Source organism: Ptychodera flava, chromosome 14 (assembly GCF_041260155.1).
Source record: "Ptychodera flava strain L36383 chromosome 14, AS_Pfla_20210202, whole genome shotgun sequence".
Taxonomy (NCBI): Eukaryota; Metazoa; Hemichordata; class Enteropneusta; family Ptychoderidae; genus Ptychodera; species Ptychodera flava.
The window spans coordinates 11,445,643-11,469,681 of NC_091941.1; the positions used below are offsets into that span (position 1 = coordinate 11,445,643).

The following is a 24,039-nucleotide window of genomic DNA, read 5'->3' on the forward strand; positions in this document are numbered from 1 at the left end:
ATTGATTCAGCAATGATTAAGATCTTCAGTAAATCTTAAGTTCATCTCTGCACATGACTCCACTGAGTTGATATAATTTTGACCACAAATAAACAACTCTAGCAAGGTCAGGGGGTCATCTCATCTTATCTGAAATTGAAATACCCTAGTTTTCTCCACTCAATTTATATCATGTTTTGCAAACGAGGATATTCAAAGATGTGAATAGTTGTATGATTGAGGGCCTTTCTTAAATGAGGCAGTTGGATGTAGTGTTCTGATTTATCACCTTGTTATGCTAGTTTAAGCATTCGGAGTATCTCAGTCTTTTCATCTCATTGAATCACATATTCACCTAAAGCTTAATGACTCAGGCATAGTTGAAAAGTGCAAATATACTTGCTGTAGATTGTAATGACTGAAAAAGGTCCTGGCCGATTCTAAATATAAATTTAATATTATGATGGCGTCACTGGAAAACAATCAGAATTTGATAAATCTACCACCATTTGGTCAATTTTATCACAGAGTAAGCTGATGTTAAGCCACCTGGAAATGGAAAACAAAAAAATCCATTCCAAATTTTCTTTAACTTCCTACAAATTCAAATGGCTATTTGATGTTTTGTCCCTGCTTCCAGTGTTGTTTTGTTTATAAATATTAACTCACTAAACCAACTAACGTCTCTGAGTGTATTCCAGAAATAAGTCTTAAATTTTACTCTGTTTCATTCAATCCTTGTAGAAATTCAGCTTGGACGCCACCACAAAGATGGCAAAGATGAGAAGAATGATATAGCTGGCTACCACACTGGTGTTTCAACTTTGTCATCATCTGCAGAAAGTGACAGTAGGTTTTCACAATGTTGATCCAACAATGTTTTTTTTTCACCTCAATCATCATTCTCACAATTTACCAGGTCATCCTGTCTGTTACCTCAACATTACGTGAACAAACCCCAGTTAATGTTTGCATCACGAGTGGCTTTCTTTGCATGAGCTGTTCTGATCATTCAAAGGCTGGCATCTACAATGTACCTGGGATTACCCTTGTGCCCTCAATTCAGGTTTTAAAGAGTTTTTTTAAGACTGCAAACCCATAAATGCATTTAGACACTCATGGAACTTAACATAGATTGGACACACACATCATTAAGAGTCTGATTAAGTTTTTATAGGCCTTCAGAGCTTAAGTTTCCTGATGGTAGTCGAATTTAAACGGTGTAGTTCCAAAATGACACCAGTGGCACATAATACGTGGAATTACGAATATTCATATCACCTGACCCCTTGAAAGAATGTACAGCCATCCATGTGTGATGATAGTATGCTGGCACTGTATAGTAAACAGTCTCACTATGCGCATTCTAAACTGGAAAACAGGTGACTTATGGTAGAATGCCCCTTGGGGACAGATATTTAGACTCCTAAACTTTTCCGATTCTTTTCTGATCTACTGCTTGAGGGGATTCATTTCAAAGCTCTTGGTGTAAGAAAAATGTTTACTATCTTAGGTTTTCGAAAATCGAAAATTTTATTTTTCTCCATAGAGTTAACACAGGGATGGCAGCCATTTTGAATTTCAAATATCGGTAAATATTGGGTAATTTGTTTCTCAGTACTTAAATCTGCACGATGACCCCTGATTTTTATTTTTGATTTTGAAAGAGAATTGTTGAAAGATTCCTTGAGGAAAATTTGAGCAAAAGTTTAAGTTTTTCACTTTTAAGGCACATCTACCTTAAACAAATGTTCCATCTGAAGACCACAATTTTAGACCACACTTTTATTAATGACCTAATCTTTATAGTAACTTTATTTGAAAGGCATGTTGTATTTGTGGAGTCCGAGTTCCTCTATGTCATATAATTGGCACTACAAATGCAGTATCAGAAATGCAGAGATTTTCTTTCCAAGATATTCAACTATTAGGATCTTTTGTGACCTGGTGGACATCATATCATATTGCAGTGTCTGTTTTGCACATGAATAGACTCTTTATTCCAGTGATGATGCATATAAATGTATGTTTATCCATCTTGTTCAGGTGCCAGTCTTGTTTTAAGCAGGACACTGACTTATTAGTTGTATGTTAAATTAATCAAGTTGAGACCTGTCTGTGCCATATGTCTGTGGCTTTGTGAAGAAGACTTCGTTTTGATAACCGTGCTTTTAATTGACAATTTATCAAATGTGTAATCCGGCTCCGAAACAGAATGGCTAACTTTGCACGTCAAGGGTATTATTTGTCTAGTGGTGGTGTATAGGATGTAACACCTTACCTATGGGCTACACAGGCATGCTTTTCAATCAGGAGACGCCATTCTTCCATGAGCAAATACCGATAGTGCCATGGGGTGTATGGTATTGTGTTGATATGTCAGTTTCATTTCATTAACCATCTACTAGGTCGCCACGTCCGTACTTAAACCCTTTTACGCTATACCCACCAGAGCTTACGTTGCTTTTGTTACCCTGTAAGCCAACGTATGACGTAGTTCGTAAGAGAAGATGGCCCCATCCATATTTAAATGAGTGACCTTACCGGTAATGAGGAATGAAATGGACAGGATTAATGACATCTGGAAATCTTTCTTGAAAACTTAGTGAGTTATGTTCAGCAGAGGTATGGGCAGGAATATGTTTGAAAGTTATTTTACTGATGTTTCCAAATTTACTGAACTGTCATTCAGGGTGGTTGTCCAAAATGCAGCAAAGATATCATAGTTGTAGTGTCAAGTATATTCATTATCATGAGAGTGATCCCAAGTACCAGTGTGCCACAGAGGCATCATTAGATACCAACCTGACTTTTGTATACATGTAAACATTCGTTATAGCTGTTGTCTCTTAGTAAATAACTGTCCTAGTTCTAAATCTAGTTCTAAATTTGCTGAAAAATGATTGTTGTAAAATGTGCTGAACAGTTATCAGAATGGAAATCCCGATAGTTTACATGGTCATTATGGATAGATTCTCAACAGTGCTAAACACTTGGTATCAGATAATACACACAGGTACAGAGAAATCTGTCCCTCCACTTACCAGCCTGACAGCTCATGTTGATAACAGTGTTTGCCAAGGAAAATAATAGTTGACGCAGACAGTAAAGATGACGCGGATAGTAGCTATTTCATGAATCTATTTATTGATAGATGTATAAATCTGTCAATCGCTTGACGTCATTGGTTTGGGTGTTATCTATGTCTCTCTGTGTCTGATAACTGTATGTTCGTAAGGCGTCCGCATATAGCCAAAACTTGACCTGCCAGCCCCATCTGATACCCTGCAGCTCTGTGACCTGTCTGTCCTGTGTAAATGATGGGAGCATTGTTCTTGACTGCAGTTATATTTTTTGGTACATAGAATAAGTGGGTGAACAGTTCCGCCCATAGTAATTTATAAAATATATGTGTCCTTCTCATCGTGCAGGGTCAAACAGTATGAGATATGGTTTGCCTGCAATAGAATGACTCATCAGAAATCCAGTACCAGTGACCCAAATGCCAAACGATAACCATACATCAGGAAAAGGAGCTAGAGATTAGAGGAAGCTGTGATCATTTGTATTAGCAGCTGGTCAAACTTAAGCATTGACATTAAACACTCGCAGTCTGTATGTTTTAGACAGTCGAGGTGTAGATGAGGGCGTCTTTGTTTGAGTATCAGTCATGCTGTTATTAAAGGTGCATGTTGTAAGTGCCCAAAAATTGAAAGACTTCAACTTTCACCCAAACTTTTTGGAAAAGAAACTTTAAACCCTTCTGTTTGGAAAATAAAGAATAAAAATCAGGGTTCTCCATGCAAAATTTACTACAAGGAAAACAATTTACCGATACTTGAAGCTCAAAAGGCTGTCATCCTTGTGATAACTCTGGGGGAAAAATTGAATTTTCAATTTTCACAAACATAAGCCAATCCACCTCCAGTGGTAGACCAAAAAATGTATTGTGAAAGTTTGACAGTCAAAGTATCAGTCTTCTAGGCACAATCTCAGTAACCTTAATGTATATGAAACTTTTTGAAAAGCTGATCAAGTTGCACAAATCACACGCTTTTTTGCTAAATCCGAGCTTGCTTTCATGTCCAGCTCCATCCATCCCAATTTCTCTTGAAACAAGGAAGTATTAAATCAGTTTTAATAAGTATTACATTACTAACTCGGCTACTTCTACAATTTTATCTCCTAAGGCTCAAAGATGACCAACCTGCGCACTGGTGGGGTTTCTGTGAAAACGGAACAGTCTCCCACCAACAGATACCAATATCCAACAGCTCAGTATTGGGTGGGTCAAAAGGAAGGTTCTGCGGAGATTTCCTCTGTCTCAGCAAATTTCCAAGAGCTTGATATCAAGCAAGACAGTAGTCTGTCACCTCCACAGGAACCAAATGGTTACCCAGATTCCCACCATGATGTGGGCAGTGGTGTGGGATACAGTGATGGTGGTAAGTATTACCCAGGCGAACCCGGTGAACATCTGATCTCCCAGCAACCAGATCATCAGGATGACATGAACCAATACTATGAACAGATGCAAAATCTACCTCCTGAGATGGAAGTGAGTGGCTTCACAGGTGGCAGCAACTTGGTGGCGATCCAGAAGATTATAGACTCAGAAGACTATCCCACCGACTTAAATGTGACATCTCAACCCTTCACCAGCGGAAGCACCACAAACAAGCCACCATGCGCCCTGGATTTGCCAGGTTCCCCGTCATCAATGAACCAGGAGAATTACTACTCCGTTCACACTGGAAGCAAAACTAAAGTGCAGAAAAATGAAACTAAGTACCCAACCACTTCTGTGACTGACCAGCTGCCAAACCAATACAACACAGCTTATCTGGTGAACTTGGAGAAAGACTACCCACGAGATCAAGAAACCAAATATCAGCTGTCGCCGACCTGCATGATGCCCAGCCAACAGCAACAACATTCCACAAGTGAGTTGTATCATAACAGCAGTGCCAATAGCAATGCACAGGGTTATTCAGTACTAAAGGAAGAACTGTTTCCCGGCCAGAGGAGTGAGTGCCAGCTGCCAGGCAACCCTGCCAAAAGTCCCAGGCCCAACGTCATTAAATATGCTAATGAGCACCACCAACTGAAAGTAGAACCCAGTGGGTACCAGATGCCAGAGGTTTCCAGGCAAGATCCATACCTTCCTCCAGGTAGCAGCTGTTGCACAGTGCCAGCACATGCAAGACCCAAAAGCCAAGAGCAGTATTATCAGCCAACATCAATGGCAGCCCCAGTTACTTCTCATGTGACGCCACACAAAGCTCCAGAGCCTTATTACCACACTGCATATGAGTCCATACCAGAGATATCTCTAGGGGAAGATCTCCATCAGCATGTTCCTGAGGTATCAAAGCATGAAGGTGTTGACTGTTGGCCGTATTGCCCTACACATACTACACATGGTGAAACTAGCACTGTAAGTGTCACGTATCCAACATTCACAACAAGGCCAATCACTATCAGCAACAATCTCTTGGACTGTAAGAACAGCATTGTAGCTAACCCAAGACCATGCCAAAATGTAAAACCGGTGCACCATGTGTTTCCAGAACTTGAGCCATATGCCAAAGACGTGAAGGGTATAAACAATGTGGGCATGAGCATAAGCAAACACCCTCAAGAGAGAATAAAGAAAGACGCTATGTGTCCAAACAGGCACTCTAACTACATGGAATCTCAGGGGAATTCAAACCAAGCACCCAGGAATGTCCAGGATGAGTCAGGTCTTGAAGGATTCCAAGAGTTTTGGGAGAGGGTTGCAAAGGACCTTCTAGATGAACCTCAAAAGAGTTGTGAAAACGGCAGCAACTCCAAAGTGCAGCCGTCTAGCCACATCAGCTCCCCTATCCCTGTCAACGGCAACTTTGACGAAGTCAGACTTCCGAAACAAGATGCAATGTTGGCAGGCAAGTGCTCTGAGTCCTCTCACAAACACTTTTCAAAAAAGCAGCTTGAAAACACCGGAAGCGGGAAAGCTTTTCCACCATTCTCAGTGCCGATTATTACATACCCCAACGTCACTTCTAAATCGATGAAGAGAGAGCACCCAGATGACAACGCAAGAGCTACACAACCAGGCAAGACACTCAACGTTTCTCCGACAGAGATGAGGAGACACATCAAAGATGCTCTCAACTGTATGCATCAGGCAATGAATGCATACAGCAACTCAGAGGAACACTGCAAAGCTTCTGAAGAGGTAAGAATAAACTAATAAATTTTAAAAGTCATGTAGCATGATAATTTTTTCCATATGCATAACTGATATATCTTTTCAGCTGCACTTTATCTATCATTACCAGTCACCCTTGTCAGTCATGTATACTTCTTACAAACAACTGGACCAACTGCTTTGATATTTGGTTTTTGCATTTTAGGAATACCTTTTTTACATGCATTTTTGTATCATAAAATTTGCATGTTGATACTTTTTTTTCATCTTACAAATTGACATTTTCAAAAAGCACTTGTTCAGTAAGCTTCCAACTTGAATTTGAAGATGTTCACTTTCAGAATCATAGTTAATCATGACTGTTGATCTTATTCCATTGATGACCTCTTTTAATTCATGATGATGTTTGCATTTTTAAGTTTTTGCGCTTTTTTGCAATTTATGATCAAAAAATCTCGGATCATATGAAAGTACGAGTTTGTTGAAGTGTATGTTTAATTTGCTAAAATATGTAAATGAGCTTAAAGAAAATATTGTACAAGAGAATGCTCAGAAACTTCTGTTGAGATAACTTTGATATTTTATATGGACATTCATTGGAATGACCTTTCTGAGGTTTTTTCAAATGATCCTGAAATTTACATATTTGTATTTCTTCTTCACCAAAACTGCTTGTCCCAGTAGCTTTACAGTTTGGCTATTAGGTGCTTATGAATGACCACATTCAGCTTTGTTCAAATTGTTGTGATAAATGCATACGTGCATTTTTTTGACCAATTTTCACTTTTGATAATAGAATATTGCACTGAAACCATTTGTCCAATAGTTTGCTATTTGGTTTGTGGGTTCTCAGGGGTGAGTTCAGTCAGTTTTGTTTGAATGATCGTGAAAATGGCATAATTTTATTAGGATCTTCCTGTTGTATATTTGGTTAAAATCTGTAAAAATACTCATCTGCAGCTTAGTAGCATTCATTTTTGCTGTGTCGGCTCCTTGGAAATTGTTCAGATCCACATTTTGTACTTTTTTGTGCTACTTTTCTCATTTTTTTGTGAAAACATCTTCCCTTTAAGTGCTAGTGTGATGGCTTTCAAATTTGTACATTTCTACAGATGACTTTGCTTGACCTGGTGCAATAGCGATAATAATCAGTAACAGTTGTTTTGTTTTCTTTCTCCCTTAAAGGGCCAGTAGCTGAAACTTTTTGTGACTCTTTCACTTTTTGTTTTGTTTGTCAATTTTAAGTTCTTTTTTTACTACCCAGAGTGTGTTAAAACACCTACTATTTAGCTTGCCAGCTCTGTGTGTAGAATTGTTAGAATTATTGTTTATATTTGACTTAAGGTAGAATGCACCTCGGAGACAGATATAAGGACTCCCAAACTTTTACATTCTTTTCTGATCTACCACTTGAGAGGCTTTAAACTGTTGGAATTAGAGAAATGTTCACCATCTTAGTTTTTCAAAAAATTCAATTTTTCCCATAGAGTTAAAACAGAGACAGCAGCCATTTTGAATTTCAAATATCGGTAATTGTTAGGTAATTTGTTTCTCTACTACCAAACTGCATGTTGACCTCTGATTTGGATTTTGGATTTGATAAGAGAATGGTTGAAAGTTTTATCGAGGAAAGTTTGAGAAAAAAGTTTTAAGTCTTTCAGTTTCGAGGCGCATACTATCTTAAGTTTTGATCATGGATAACTTGTCAGCAATAACAATGTAGTTTACACATGAACAGGCTGAGTTGACAACCTAAATATTGTATATGTCAATATTATGCTTCAGAGAGAAACAAAAATGGAAATGTTCATAAAAATAATCAAAGGTTACAGCTATTGGCCCTTTAACCCATTCACCACCGTGGTTTGGCCCCATCCCATTGTTATCAATGGTGATTGTGGACCTGTTTACAGGGAATTGGGGGTGAACAGGTTAAGGCACAAGAACAACATTCTATGATAGACATTTTCATACCATTTTAATGAAATAATTCCAGTTGTGTACCATTCCTGCCAGGTTGCCATTTTTCCAAAATTTCTCTTAGTCTCTACAAATTTGCAGTTTTTATTTAACCAAGTTATTTCACCTTTTGCAACAGGACAATACATTATAGGCATGATATGATCCATAAAAGCCAGTTTGCACGTAGCATACAAATAATACATCTGACTTTAATATGTTTTTTCCATCCATATTGTACAAATATATTAATACATTACTTCAGGTCACTGATAGTATTGTTTCATATTCTGTCAAAGAAGATTGGTGCGTAATATATTAGAATTCTCCTTTGAATGTCAGTGACTTCAAATTGTCTGTTTGAAACCAAGAATTTTGCATCAAAATTACACCAAGCATATATCCTTGTAAGTCTAGATATTTTTTAAATGCTCGTGAAAAATTTTATGTCATTGTCATATGATTAAACATGGGATGACAATTTTTATGAACAAAGTGTGGTCGTGTTTCAGTTGTTTACCTTTGCGTTGGATTAATATTCCTATCATTCAGCAGTGGTTTAAGATAAGCTGGAATTAATTTCATCAAATGAGCAAGATAGAGTGATAATTCATGTGAGTGATTACTCTCATGATGTGCCCTATATCAGTGATTCAATATTTACTTGATGTTTGCCGTTAGGTAATTTATAGAGAATGACCATGCTTATTTTGATAACACCGAAAGATATAATATCTTTTATTTTTGAATATTCTGTCTGGACATGTCAGTTTGTTTAAATTCTTCAGTATATAATAGCTTTGATGCTTTGACAGTGGGTATCCTGCGAAATATTTTACGTATAGATGAAAGCTACCTATAATGTAGTCTTCTATTTATGGTTATTTTTGTGCTTCATGAAGCATCATTTAACCAAGTAAAATTTTGTGGTTACAAGCTTACCGGATACCAGCTTGTAATATGCCTGGGTCAGCACTGCCTATTTTGTTTACTTATGAAATTCACATGGCACAACCTGCCATGGTTTTCTCAGAAATTAATATGATTAATTAGTCTTCATCTGTCTTATCAAATGACCTCACCATGGATCATTACATCTTTTTGAATTAAATGTCAAAATGAGGAAAAGATAATTTGGATAATTTGACCTATATAGGTCGGTAATGCTCATATATTATCTATCTATGTGTGTGTGTGTGTGTGTGTGTGTGTGTGTGTGTGTGCTGTATACATACACGCACACATACATACATACATACATACATACATATGTAAAAAAGTGACTGTAACATAACCCTATTTAGATGTTATTGCTAAGAACTGTTGCTATTTTTGAGTTTTGAAATGTATCCGACTCTCGTATTGAAATGTTTCCTGTCTCTGCACCATTTCTGTCATCAGCTGAGCAGATCAGGTCAGCCGGTGGGACCAGCCTGGGAAAAGGTCAAAGAAAGGGTCATTTGTCAGGACTCGTCTGTTGTCAAGTTTATCAAGAAAGTACCAGGTATTGAACTTCAATTAACTCTATTAATGACCCTAGTTGTTTATCTTTCAGTAATACCAGGACACAACTGTGAGTAAACTCTTGAATATTAATAGTATTTTATCATATATGACCAACCCTTTCACCTTGGGGGGGGGGGGGGCGGTTCAAACAAATAAAATAGGGACATTAAACTTAAGAAAACTTGAAACTATTACATAGAATATTTTGTAAACTCTGGTTGAGGGTTCATGACACCCTCCCTTCATGCTGTGAAATTTAGCTAGCAAATGAGTGTTGATATTAATATGTCCCTGTAAGTCTTTTGGAAAATTTTGTTGCTTGTATTATGAAAAATGATTGTAACCCTTAAGACATTGGCTTTGTGGTTGTTAAAGGAGTCTTCCTTTGAAAACAAAAACAGTAAAATAATGTTCCCAATGTGTTTTCAAATATTACCTAAAAATGATTTTAAGTCAATATCAAATTAAATGTAGACTTTCAAATTGGCTTGGTATCAATTAAGACTTGTTTTGGGAGATATTTTGCTGATAAATTTTTCACTAATTTTTCCATTTCTACAAAAACTTTGACTTTCTTGGGAAAGTGTCCTTAGATATAAGGTCATACATGTTTAATTGGCAAATATTGATAAAAAAGGGATGGACATTACAATCTTGAAAAAAGTGAAAGGATTTGAGAGGCATCAAATTCATGTGTCCTTTACACTAAAAGTTCATATCAATTATATCATAAATAATCTGAAATCTATTTATAAAACTGAGGAAAACATCTTGTTTTTTTCATCGCTCTGGCTTTATGAAGGTCGTGTATAAAAAGAGTAAGTTTCATTTCATCTGTAGGACAGTGTGTCAGTAGGCCAGGTACTCTGTGGTGAACTGACCTTGAACTCCAGTCTGTCTACACTCTCCAACATTGATGAAATATTCATGCCAAACTGTAGAATTTATGAGAGTGAGCTATAAACTGTGCAATGATGGGATCTTGGCCATTGATCTCAGTCGTAAAATCAGTGTGATAACCATAAGTCACAACTCTTGAACAACGTAATAATTTTCACACGCAATATTTCAGCTGTAATAAACACAAAATATCAACAAAGAAGCTGTTTACTGCATTTGTAATCAATTATCTTTGCTTGAAGTTGAAGGCATATAAAATGTTTGGTATATTTTCAATAGACTTACTACTTCTGTCAGCATAATTGTTACAGTGGCGTAAAGTGCCAGAAAGGATAGTCTGCCTCACAAGTTTATTTTAACATCTTCAATCATGATTGAATCAGTTCTAATCCACTTTGATGAAGTATTATTGAGGATATGGACAAAGATGACAGTAGCGTGCATGAAAGCATTGCAGACAACTTAAATTGTTCCAGAAAATGTTGCATGCTGTCCTTGGGATTTAGCTGTTATTCCTAGCAAACATAAGCCCGAGTATTGTAGCTCTAAGAATAAAGCAGCTGTTTTGTAGAAACACAACGTGATGATGTGTGGTTCAAGGACAGTTCATTCAAGTGTACCTTGCCCGCCAAGTGTCAGAGTGCCCCACAGATTTATTTTTTTCAATGAATTACAACTTCCTATCCTAGTGAACGTCTCAAACTGCCAATGACATGCTTGGAATATTTCTAATTCCACTCTGAGGAGAACCCTATAGAAAAAGACTGGCAATGATATTCAGTAACAGGTTCTAGGAACAAGTTGTGACAATTAGACAATATTTTAAGTTGCCAAAATGCTGATTAATGAATATTGAAAATAACAGTTGATGGTTGACCAGTTCTAATATACTTTTTATCAAAAGAACTTTTAATTAGTTCTGTCATTTTTGGAAAAAAGATAAATCTGTTAATTTCATAATTGTGACTTCATTGTTATGAATCCTTGGCAAGCTTGTCCTTGACCAATATACAAAGTTATAGCTGACAAAAAATAATACATATTGATCAAACATATGTAAGAATATGTCTGTATTGTTTTGCAGGTTTTCGTGATCTTATCATGGGTGACCAGATCATGCTTGTAAAGTACAGTGCCTTTGCTGGTCAGGCTCCATATTTGTCGCATCACAACGACGTCTACGCATGGTTCGTCAAGACCGTCTTGGAGATGAAAGGGCTGAAGGCTGTGGTGGACTACTTTAAGGAAATCCTCCACAGCTTCATCATGGATTTCCAGAAGTTGTCTTTGAATCAAGAGCAGCTAGGTCTCTACACGGCATTGGTTGTAGCTAACCCAAGTGAGTCATTACACTGCATGGAAAGCGTGATTTCTTTTAATGCGCAAGCTAGCATAATACACTTCTACATATGTGGGGATACACACACACACACACACACACACACACACACACACACATATACAAAACTCTACAAAATTAAACATAGTGTCTCTGATCTTCCAATCAGTGAATTTCTCAGCAGCTGGGAGTTTCACATGTACATATCCACAAATGAAAGTGAGCAAACTGTACAGAGTTTGGCATTGCCTGGTTTCCCAACTTTGAAGCACTTGATAAATGAGGCCTTGAAAGACTCTATTAAGGCTGCACATTCACTGCACCCTGGCGGTACAAGGACGTATTTCCGTACTGGGACACAACTGTTTTCACTGAATCCAGTCAGGGTACGATATTAAAAGTAAAACGTGTATCCTTGAAATCGCCCCTCCCTGTTCCAATAATAACCACTTAGTATGCAAATCACTGGGAAATGTAAAAATTGATGTCAGTGAGCAAATACATTTTGTTTTGACAGGTCAAAATGTGTGCGGACAAACAAGCTGTTGTAACAATCTGTTGGAAAGTGAAGAAAAATACAAATACATTAGCACATTCAGCCATACAACATATTTTCAATTAGTGAACAACATTGAAAATCTTGTTAAAAACATTTATTTTTCCACATCTGCATGATTTCTGCGTTCAAATATACCAGTTCAGTATACCTTTGATCTTGAGATGTGTTCTACTTTTAGGTAGTATGTGCTTGAAAGTGAAAGACATCAACTTTTGCTCGAACTTTCCTCAAGAAAGCTCAAAACAATTTTCTTTCAAAACCAAGAATAAAAGTGAGGGGTCACCATGCAAATTTTGGTACTAGACAAAGAAATTACTGATACCTAGAATCCACTGATATTCAAAATTCAAAATGGCTGCTATCCCTATGTTAAGGTAGTATGCGCCTCGAAAGTGAAAGACTTAAACTTTCACTCAAATTTTCCTCAATGAAATTTTTAACCATTCTCTTACCAAATCAGGTATAAAAATCATGGGTCACCATGCAATGTTCAGTACTAGACAAATAAGTTACCTGACATTTACCGATATTTGAAATTCAAAATGGCTGCCATCCCTGTGTTAACTCTATGGGGAAATATAAAATTATTGATTTTCAAAAAACTAAGATGGTGAAAATATTTCTTACTCCAAGAACTTTAAAGTGAGTCCCCACAAGTGGTACATCAGAAAACAATTGTAAAAATTTGAGATTCCATGTATCTATCCTTGAGGCACATTCTTATAGAGAAAAATGAGCTTTTGGTTTTTGCAAAAAAAAGATTGTTAATACTTCATTATCTCTACAGGCTTTAAAATGAGTCCATACAAGCAGCATATCAGCAGAGTATTGTAAAAATTTGACACTCTGAATATCTGTCCCAGCATCTGAATATATGTCCTAGCATCTGAATATCTGTCACAACATCTGAATATCTGTCACAGCATCTGAATATCTGTCACAGCATCTGAATATCTGTCACAGCATCTGAATATCTGTCACAGCATCTGAATATCTGTCACAGCATCTGGATATCTGTCACAGCATTTGAATATATGTCCTAGCATCTGAATATCTGTCACAGCATCTGAATATCTGTCACAGCATTTGAATATATGTCCTAGCATCTGAATATCTCTCCCAGAGACTGAAATCTCTCCCAGAGTCTGAAATCTCTCCCAAAGTCTCATGCTACCATACTGTACAAGTACCAGTAGAGTAGTGAACACCATGTGGGTATTTCAGAACATTCTCTATCCTCACGAAGTGTCATCCAGGCTTTGTGATTTCTTTGCCAAGAAAAACCAGCCTATGATACAGGGCAAAATGGTACTGCCTGGTATCGTATTCCAAGAAAGGTCTAAGATGGAAAGTTGAACAAAAGGATTGCAGCAGGGCAGTTTGTTCTTAATTTTGTGATTCCACCCGACTATTTATTTTCACAGACAATCTGTAAACTCCAACGTCGGTTGTTACACTCCTATAAGTCTCACAGATGCTCGTCACCTGTGAGTTTCATACAAACTTTGCACGCAGAGTGAAGGGGTTTCCACAGCACTCGGCTCCATTCAACAGCGCTGTTTACAAAGACTCTATAAATAAGTCCTTTAGAAGTCATATACAACATGTGGCAGGGTTATCCAAGCACTCTTTTGTAAATTTTTAAAGCTTTGAAGTTTTTGTCAAAATGGCAAGAAATTGATTATTTCATCAACATTCTGTAATATAATGTTTATGTTGAGTAACATAAATTATGAAAGCAAGTAGTGAAGGGTCAATGGACCCAGTCTCGGTGCCGGCTAACAAATTATCAGCTGATTCTTTGTTCACTTCAAAATTTGGTAATTTTGACTCAACAATGTAGGTTAATGAAAATTGCAGTTTTGGTTTATAATCGACCTAGTAATTGTGTAGTTTAAAAGATGATGGCTGCAATTTGAATGTATTGATGTAATCAACTGACAATGACCTCTAAACGTCTTAACTTTTGAACTTCAAAGACTCACTACGTACTTCAGGAACAATTACTCAGACCTCATCTTGGCAATACTTTTCTGGTCTACCACCAGTTTGGTCGTTGGCTTATTTTATTATGAAGCTCATGGACTAAATGAAGTTATCAACATCCTCATTTTGCAAAAATCAAAAATTCAGTTTTTCCTCCATAGAATTAGCCCATAGCAACCATTTTGAATTTCAAGTGTTGGTAAATGTAAGGTAATTTGTTTCTCTAATAGCAAATTTGCAGTGGGACCCCGATTTTTATTCTTGATTTTGCAAGAGCATTGTTCAGTTTCCCTGAATAAAGTTTGAGTAAAGTTTGTCTTTGAAAAACATTGCTTGTATGCGTTCATTCACCTATCATATTCAGTTGTACCTCCACGTCAGTTTGAACGCCATGCTTTCATTTGTTTTTTTTTCCATTTCCTCAATACAGATGCACCACATTTAGTTGACAGGGAATCTGTAGCAAAGCTGAATCAGGTGATTAGTGAAGCCTTGAAATCTTCAATCAAAGGTATGTAGACTGATCTGAATGAGGACAAGGACGCTGATCATGTCTTAGTATTCAGAGTGGCATCTTAACACCATGGTAGCACCATTAACTCTAATATTGTGACAATATATTTGTTTCAAAGGCTAATGTCTTTTTTAAATTGGCATTCGTGAATGGTTTGTGCTATGTCTAGCATCTGTTTGTTTGCAGTTTCTTCCTAAAATACAACCTGTACTTGCTGAAAATATGACTGAAAAACAAATAGAGATGAAACAATTTTACTCTTTCAAGCCTAATGTGTCTTTGAGCAAGATTGTTTTAGTTTTCAGAGTCGTATCAACACTGCTATGCTTTTTCACAAATATTTTCCGTAAAGTTATTAGCTACATGCAATTCAATTTTTATGCCATGAATTACTGCTCATTTGATTCAAAAACATTTTTTCAGAGAACCTTCTTTTTATATGCTACAAATTATTAAATATTTAGAGCTGTGGTTCAGACACAAGGCTTTCATATTTCTGTTTACATCTTCAAACAGATTTTTGCCATTCTTAAAGCCTGCTCAGCATTTGTGCCAACGTATCTTACTGAATTTGATCGTCTATTTGAAAATTGTTGTGCAATCGAGATCTAGGTAATGTGAGTTGATGATAAAACGGGACACTTACCCACTCCCTTTGAGAGACTGACTGATTTATGACTATTCCATGCTGATTTCTGTCTTGAAAAAACTTCTACAATTATCTGGCGCTATAAAGATTTCAATCAGCATCGCTGTCATCAGATTCGGTACGAGTTGTGGCTATCCGGCCTCTCTAGATCCTGATGACAGAAAAATGTGAGAACAAAGCTGATATTAGCAAATTGTGATCTAAAAAGACCTCACATACCATACCAACAGAGAGACAACAAATTATAAAGCATTCTAGGTAAAATAAAACACAGCTGCAAGGATATAATTGGGGTATAATACAATAATACATATAATACATTTCAAAATAGATAGATACAGAAAAGAAAAATTAGCCTTCTCACATAACATTCAAAAGTGCCTTTCTAAAGTTTATGGATAACAGCCTAAGTCATTAAGTCAATATGGTTGCCTTTGTAGTAGTGATCCATCTTTTTACTATCCAACCAAACACCTTTCAGGGCCAATGGCAATCAGCCATTTCCGTGAAGAAAGACTGATAATGCAACTGTTTTTTGCTTTAATTCCCCCAAAAAACTGATATTTTGTGATTGGTTACTGGTACTGAAAGTTGAAAAAATCGAGGATATAACTTAGGATGGAGAATATAACCAAGTAAAAGTGAAGAAGATTTTCGATTTTTAGTTTTGTGTACTTTACTTCATTGAGTTATGTATCAAGCCTGTACTTTTACTGTTATTTACAAAATATTGTTTAATCCTTATCAAATCATGTTCATGTTTTTATTGCTAATTCATTTTTTAATCAGAATCCACGTCTTGCTTTCATTTCAGAGTCTGGAAGGAGTATGGAATTGTACAATACTCTTGTCGATTTCATGCCAGAACTTGTCCGAATGAACAAAGTCTTGAAGAATGGTTTCCGAACTGGTCAGCCCTCTGTGAACTTCGACTTACCTGCCCTGTCAGCAGAATTATATTATTAGGCTAGAATTTTGGTGGGGGGACAGAATTAAAACAAAAATAATAAATTCAGAATTTAAAAAAATCTCTACTACTTTTCAGAAATTAAATATTGCATAAAGTTATAAACGTGCTGACGAGATATATGTTTACTGTAATGACCAAGTCATGTGCTATTACTGTTTTGAATGTATCTACCCTTGAGACCTGTTGTAGATTTAGAGGTCATGGTCTGAAGTCAGGGTCAGTCAAGGTCATGGTATTTGATTTCCTCTTTGTTTTATAAAGTGAACAGTATCTATTTTTGTTATACATTTTAACTCTCAGAGACTCTCCACTTGTCATCTTTCTTGAATAGTGTTTATTGTGCTTGTTCAATAACAGTGTCACTTTTCTTATTTCGTTCAAATTTGACTTACAGGTCCTTTGTCAATTTTCAATGTAAAACACTGAAAATATGAATTTATTCTTTGAACTATCTCTGTAAATGTACATAAAGGGAGAAGGGTATACATCATGATTAATAGAATACATATTTCTTTATATTGTTATATCATTTTTATGTTTGTTTGTTTGTTTTTTTCTGTTATAACAAAACAGATACGTGGACTGTGTTTTTAAAATTGACTGATTATAGCTTACAGTAACACATAGGATCATGCTAAATTTCATATCAAAGACAGATACACCAATTTTTTTTAACACAGACAATTTAAAAGTACTCTGATATTTTTTCAATGTGGTCTGAAACGTCTTGCTTTCATATTACACCCTCTACAAATGAATCACAATGAGCTGTATGTTGACAAAATTATTTCAGAATTCCACGTTAAGTTGTTTCTCTTCAAAGAATGGCATCTTGTGATAAGATTCTGTTGCACATTGGTTCTTAGTGTTATCAGGTTGAGATAACTTAAATTATTTTTTTAACTTGTGACAAAGAAAACTTTTGAAATATGCTATAATTAACACTCTGAGCCAGCTTACATTGCTTCATTTTTCTTACAGTTTGCCCTGTTCTTCTGCAAGCCTGACACAAAAAAGTTGGAGAGGCAATTTTCAAACAGTTTTGCGCTTGGCAAACTCTGGCTAAGTGAAAATCACTATTTAAAGATTTCCCAAAATTAAATGAAAATGACCCTTTTTTTCATTTGTCAGCCTGTTTTAAAATTTTTTACCTGCAAACCTACGTTATTTTTTTTCCAGGGCATTTCAGTAGAATTAAAAAAGCCGAGTCATCATGGAGGTGGATTGTTTCCCAATTCACAGCCACGTCTTGATCTTTTCCCTCATTATCCTCAGCATTTATCCATTGGATGTCAAGATAACAAATAATTTTGATGACGGGATTGAAATCCAGCAGAGAATAATGTCAATTGAATGCTGTCCTTCCTATACATGATGGTAGGGCTACTATTTGTCAAGATAGATTTTCAAGGAAGTGTATTCAGCAATACTGAGTTGATGTTTTGCAGTCTGTCTGTCAGTCCTCATGGCCTGTGCCAGAATTATGGTGTGAGAAATCAAGGTTGCGTACAAACGCAATGTCCTGCAGCTTCTCCCTAGGGCCGGGGTGCTGTATACCCAGTTTATTTCAGTCAAAATCCAAGTTGGGCCATTGCAGAAATTTCACATTTTTACCATCAATTATTGTAAAAATGTCCTTTAGAGACTAACCCCGACACTGTTTATCTCATAATGTAGAACTTGAAACTGTCATCGTTAAAGGTCATCTTTTCCTTGACCTCATGCATATTTGAATCAGGTGACAAGACCTGTTTGCCATGTACGTTGCATATCAACTTTGAAAATATGTGGAAACTTGAGCCAGGTGATAGCTGAAGACTGTCTCATTAAGTTACACTACTTTCCTATGTTGTGGTCAGTGATTCATCGTCATGGTGTGTGGTGATAGGTGCCTATTTGTATGAAGGTCGATATTAATCCATCTCTGCAAGTTGGAGTTCACATCGTAGCATCTCAAATGAAAACCAAACCAAAATAGTGAATTTTTTTGTAAATTACACGCAGTCTGGTTTAAATTCAAAACCATCAATGAAACTTGCTATCCGGATTGTTGATTTCATGTTATCAAACACAGACCAGATCAGTGATAGCAATAGTGAATAAATGCCTGTGATTTCCACTTTTGTTTAACTCCATGACAACTTGAAGTATTTTCAGAAACTTACGCTGACTTCAAAAGGTATATATCATACACAGGGAACTTGAATCAGATAAGTATAACATACCAATGTCCGTCAGACAAGGAGCACTGATTGTCAATTATTTTGGCATTTTTCAGGAACCTGGAGATAAACTTGCATGAGAATTTATAGACTGCATGCAAATTCAAGAAAGTTTGAAGCACTGCATGCGTTTATTGCTGTGGCTGCTTGGCAGAAATATACCAGGGCAGGATTTTGATGCTACAATAGCCAATCATGATGTTGGTCAGTTCTGTAGAGCCAATACCATTTTGATGTCACAGTTCTGTCATTAATATGCAAAAGTAAATACCTGTTTATAAATATTTGATGAGACTTTTGAATTCTGCTATTGAGGGATGGTGAAACTGACACTGTGCTTAACCACCAATGTTATGATTGAAACTGTAAAATTTACATCCAGGGATCAGACTACATGCTGTAACAACAAACACAACAGCAGAAAAGATAAAATTTGTCTGAATTTCTATCAGCTGCAGCCAGTGCTACATGTAAGAGAAAACAAACAGTCATGATCAGTGCTAGTGGTCTGAGCATAGATTTGACAGGGGAGGTTGCAAATTCCCCAACATAGCTCTGACTTATACTATGGTGCAGAACTGTGGCGATCAGTGCATGTCACAGACGGATACATTGATGGAGTGTTATTGAAAGCCTTATATGCAATAGCTTTTATCTGTAGATTGTGCAATTTTAACCCACTTTCTTGCCATATCTAAAAAGTAAAATTCAAATCAAAATTTGCCAGGAAAAGATACCATCTTTTTACTATGACTAAATTCAGCAGGTTGTCGAGTTTCTGAAAGCTCTGTCAACCTCTTGAATCAAACAGAATGCAAACAAACGTAGCAGTTGTATCATAGAGTATGAATGCCCACACAGCAGTAAGGCATGGGGTAACCCCGACCCTTAACCTTTACCCTTTAACCTCAGTGTTCTGACATTTAATTTATTCTTATTCAATGAAAGTAAATGGTACTAGAGCAAAGAGCACTGGTGAAAGGGTGAAAAAACTGACTAGAAATTTTTCTTGTCTGTGTGACAGCACAGAGTTCTGAAATGTAAAGTGTTCTACATAACTTCCATGTTTTAGTGTTAGGTATGTGGTAATGAAATCCAGTATGCCCAAAGCATGTCTCTGGATCTAATATTAAAAATACGCATATGCTGCAAAATGTTTCAATGTCCGCCACACAAAGAAAACAAAACTTTAAAAGATACTTATTAACAACAAAAAAGTTTTATTTTTAAAGGAAAAAAGCAACAGCGGGGGAAGAAATCCTGAATTAACAGTAAAGGCAATGGAGAAATGCAGTACGATTTTCTCAGTCTCATTGCCAATTATTTTATATAACTTTCACTCAATTAAAGAAAATACACTTGCCAGTTTTGTGTGCCAAACTAGGTGTTCATCTCATGTAGTAATTTAAAATGTCCAGAGCTGAGAGAAGAATCATATCAAAGAATAGCCAATCTGTTCATAAACAATAACTAAGACATATAGGTTGAGAAGTTTCAATGAGGAGTATTGTGGAGGCAAAGGGAAGAAGTTGAGACATAAACTCATCTCAGACATATCATTTTAGAGTCACTTAGGGGGTCTCATAGTCATTTGTACTTCATGACCATCAGCCAATCAGATTGTGCAACCTGTAGGTCTTCAGCCAATGAGGTGATTCCTTCATTTGGTATCCCTCATGAGGGTTTGGTTAGATTTCTGTGCTATGGTAATGCATATCATAGGTGTACTTACATCAGTTAGGAAGACAAGATTGTCTCTCCCCTTCCCCAACGAGTATAGCAATGTAATATTGCAGGCAGATGTTTTTACAGTTTTGTAAACTTACTGACCCCATTGCAACTTTGTGCATTAGTTTGTCCATCTTTAAAAATTGCTGCATGAACAATGCTGAAATACACTCAACATAAATATATGCGACGGTATGTGTACCCAGTGAGAAGTGTACACAGTATATGTGTACTGTGCTCATTTATTGATTTCACTTCATTTCCATTTTAAGAAGTCAAGGTTTGCCATAGAGAATAGAGGTGCAGTACCAACAGCCAATGGTGAAATGGTTAACTTTCATTGCTTATGAAACGATAACTTTCTCAGTGAAACATCACAGGTGATGAAATTCCCTGCTTTAACACCTGCAAAAGTGTCAAATAATTATGTTTATTCTTTTTTTCTTGTGCTATTCTTTCAAATTCACAAATGCTTGGCAGGGATCTTAAGCTTTATACGATAACAGACAATCAAACCCTGCGTGACTTGTGAGATTTTGTATTCAGCTTTACGCACAAAACTCAATTGTCTTAGGTCCTTAGACTCTGTACAGCAGTGATATGTACACAGACAATAAACTTCAGTTCTGTATGTTTTTTTAAGAGAATGACTCTTGTTGATATATGTTCAAATAATCTCAGTCATGATAATCACCAGGACAATGACGCTAAGCTGTGTTCATACTGCTCTCAATTTCATTTTAAATACAACATTTACTGCAGTGCAGTTGTCTCGTTTGTCATAGGTCTGAAACAGAGAGACAAGTATGCAAGTCAGATAATTGTGTTGTGTTGCCGGTAGGACTGTCTACGGGTACCGGGTGTAGGTTGTCAGTTGAGCATTTGCAAGAGGTGTGCACAAGTATTCATCAACTGCACTGATACTAAGTCAAAAGCTAAAATCGGGTAACATGCCTTCAAAGATGTTTTCCTATACATTCATAGAACAAATGAGTTATTTCACGTTCAATCTAACAGACTACTGCAAGTAGCTCTATGTTGGATTAAATTCACGACCAAGTCGGTGCACCAGAGACAGTTGTAAACATAGCTCTTGTATGGGCACAAACTCCTGTGAAAGTTCCAACAACACGATTTTCCAACATTTTCGTCAATAGCAAGTAGAGTTCAGTTTTCATGAAGGTCAAAGGTCACCACCACTCTGACCCTGGGTAACACAGTTAAAGAGGTTATGGGTCAAATAAATGTTTGTAAACAGAAAACTTTGGACATGCACAACTGACAATGTACTCTCCTTTAAAGATCTTAGTGACCAAAATCATTGTTAAAAGAGTGGGAAAGATGTGTGTGTATGCTGTCATAGTTAAGTGTGCCAATATGTCACAGTTATCAAGTTTCAGCAGGGATGTGTCCCTATGAGCTCACTGTCATCTAAAAGGTCACTTTAAACAAGGTTATCTGTGTACACCAATTAATGAAACAACAAACAACACATAAAAGTACTGACAAAGAAATGCTTGACATTGAATCCCTTGGCTGAGACAAAATAAAAAAGCAGTTTGGACAAGATAGTTAAGAAATGAAATGAATTTCAGGTCGAGGAATCCTTTCATAGTATTATTTATTTCTCAGGACGTTTGTCAGTCAGGGTTTTTAGATCACATGATGATTTCATTTTAGTCATATAACGGTTTCTCAAAAAAGTTTAAGGTAGAATGCACCTCATGGACAGATATTGAGAATTGAATTTTTACAATACTTTTCTGATCTACCTCTCGCGTGGGCTCAATTTGAAGTTCTTGGAATAAAAAAATGTAAAAATCGATGTTTAATTATTCCCAACAGACTTAATGAATGGATGGTAGCCATTTTGAATTTCAAATATCCATAATTTTTTTTGTAATTTGTTTCTCTGGTACCAAAATTTTGAACCATGATCCCACATTTTTATTCCTGATTTTGAAAGAGAATGGTTGAAAGTTTCCTTAAGTTTAATTAAAATTTTGAGGCTTTCTCTTTGGAGGTGCTTACTATCTTAAACTTAGTAATTCAATCACAGACATTTATAAAGACAGCAAGATTAGAGAAACTTTTTTAGTCCTTCAATTTTTCTTTGTCAGATGGATCCTCTATAACATCATTTTGTTGAAAAAAATTCACCAGTGTTTGATAAATGTCAAAGAATATTATATGTCATGTAATTTCATTCAAATGATTCACTTTGGTGCTGACTTCAGAAGAAGCCATTGCTACAGAATAGGTCACTTCTCTGAAATGTCATTTTCAGAGGGGGTTAGGCAGTCAACCTTTGACCTTGACCTTCTCTCATGTTGAGATAAATTCTCTTTGTGGAGATGGCTGTGACCTTGTAGTCACAGCAAAAGAAAAGTGGCTGTTCCATGATAGTTCTTCTAAATAGATCTAAAAATGCTATCATTTGACTGTATGTACATTTTCATTGTTTCATGGATCTGCTGTCATCACTGTACTCCAGGCTAGTTATATGCCAAGTGCTAAGAGATAAAATGCCATGGAATATACTTGTTCTCCATTGAGAATCATATTTTTTCAGTCTTGCTGCTTTCTTTAATTCTTTCATTTTCCATAAATAAAAAAAAATGTCATACCCAGGTCAGCAAGCATCCTACATTTGGTCATACAAGACTGAAAATAAAACTGCTATTTTTACAAGCCTTTCTGTTAATGAGACTGGTTCAGACAGTAAGCATTGGAAACCATCCATTTTCAGAAATCCATTGTATATATATAACCATTTTTTTGTAAGTGTGTAACTTAATGATCTTGACAATAACACAGTTAATTGAAACTGGAAACAGAGTTCTGGTGAAGTGACAACCACGTACAAAAAAAAAGACAATTACATAACTTGCTTTATCAATTCGTTTTCTGCTTGAACTGAATTGAAAATTCAACTATTTGTCTACATATATAACGGCAAAAGAACTAATGAACCACCGTGTTTACGTCATGGTTTTGAACTTGCCAAACAAACAGAGTACAGGCAGCGAGGGGCTGTCAGGGTGAAATTAAGATCGCCGCCAAGCGGCCATTGGGAGAGAGGAGACGGTGTCAAAACCCTGCAGCCCTTGCATTTATTAACAGTATTCGTGATGTACATAGCTCTTAATGGTAACATGTTATAACTTTTCAAGTAGGAATAAACAGAAAGTAACAATGGATTTGCCGAGTACGTGGTATTGGCAGAATAGAGGGGAATTCGGGAGACATCTTGGAGTTTTGGAAAATTTAACGGGGTTAATTTGGATGTATATGTGTATGTACACTGATTGTAGACGTCATAATGTAATAAAAATAGTGAAAGGGAGCAACATGTGTACCTGTCATCATTCTAAACCTCAACAGATTTCCTTTAGATTTATGTTATTTGTATGATATTGCGTATGATATTATTTTCATTACGCTTGCAGTTATATTGTCCCAGTCCCTGAGACGTTTGAAGGTCATTGTCTGCCTTGAACGTCGTGATTCACTGTAAAGTATATGCCAAGTGTAG

General features: G+C 36.4%; 1 protein-coding gene across 1 annotated transcript in view; it reads left to right on the top strand.

Moving 5' to 3' along the window:
- The window catches only part of LOC139149351 (uncharacterized), a 58,058-nt gene extending 35,014 nt beyond the window's left edge, over window positions 1-23,044 (top strand). Inside the window, exons 7-12 of the mRNA XM_070721069.1 lie at window positions 724-828; window positions 4,170-6,199; window positions 9,533-9,635; window positions 11,622-11,876; window positions 14,852-14,932; window positions 16,399-23,044. Coding sequence (XP_070577170.1) covers window positions 724-828; window positions 4,170-6,199; window positions 9,533-9,635; window positions 11,622-11,876; window positions 14,852-14,932; window positions 16,399-16,550 — 2,726 coding nt within the window. The 3' untranslated portion in view covers window positions 16,551-23,044. The remainder of the gene's footprint in view (window positions 1-723; window positions 829-4,169; window positions 6,200-9,532; window positions 9,636-11,621; window positions 11,877-14,851; window positions 14,933-16,398) is intronic.
- Window positions 23,045-24,039: the final 995 nt, after the last annotated feature.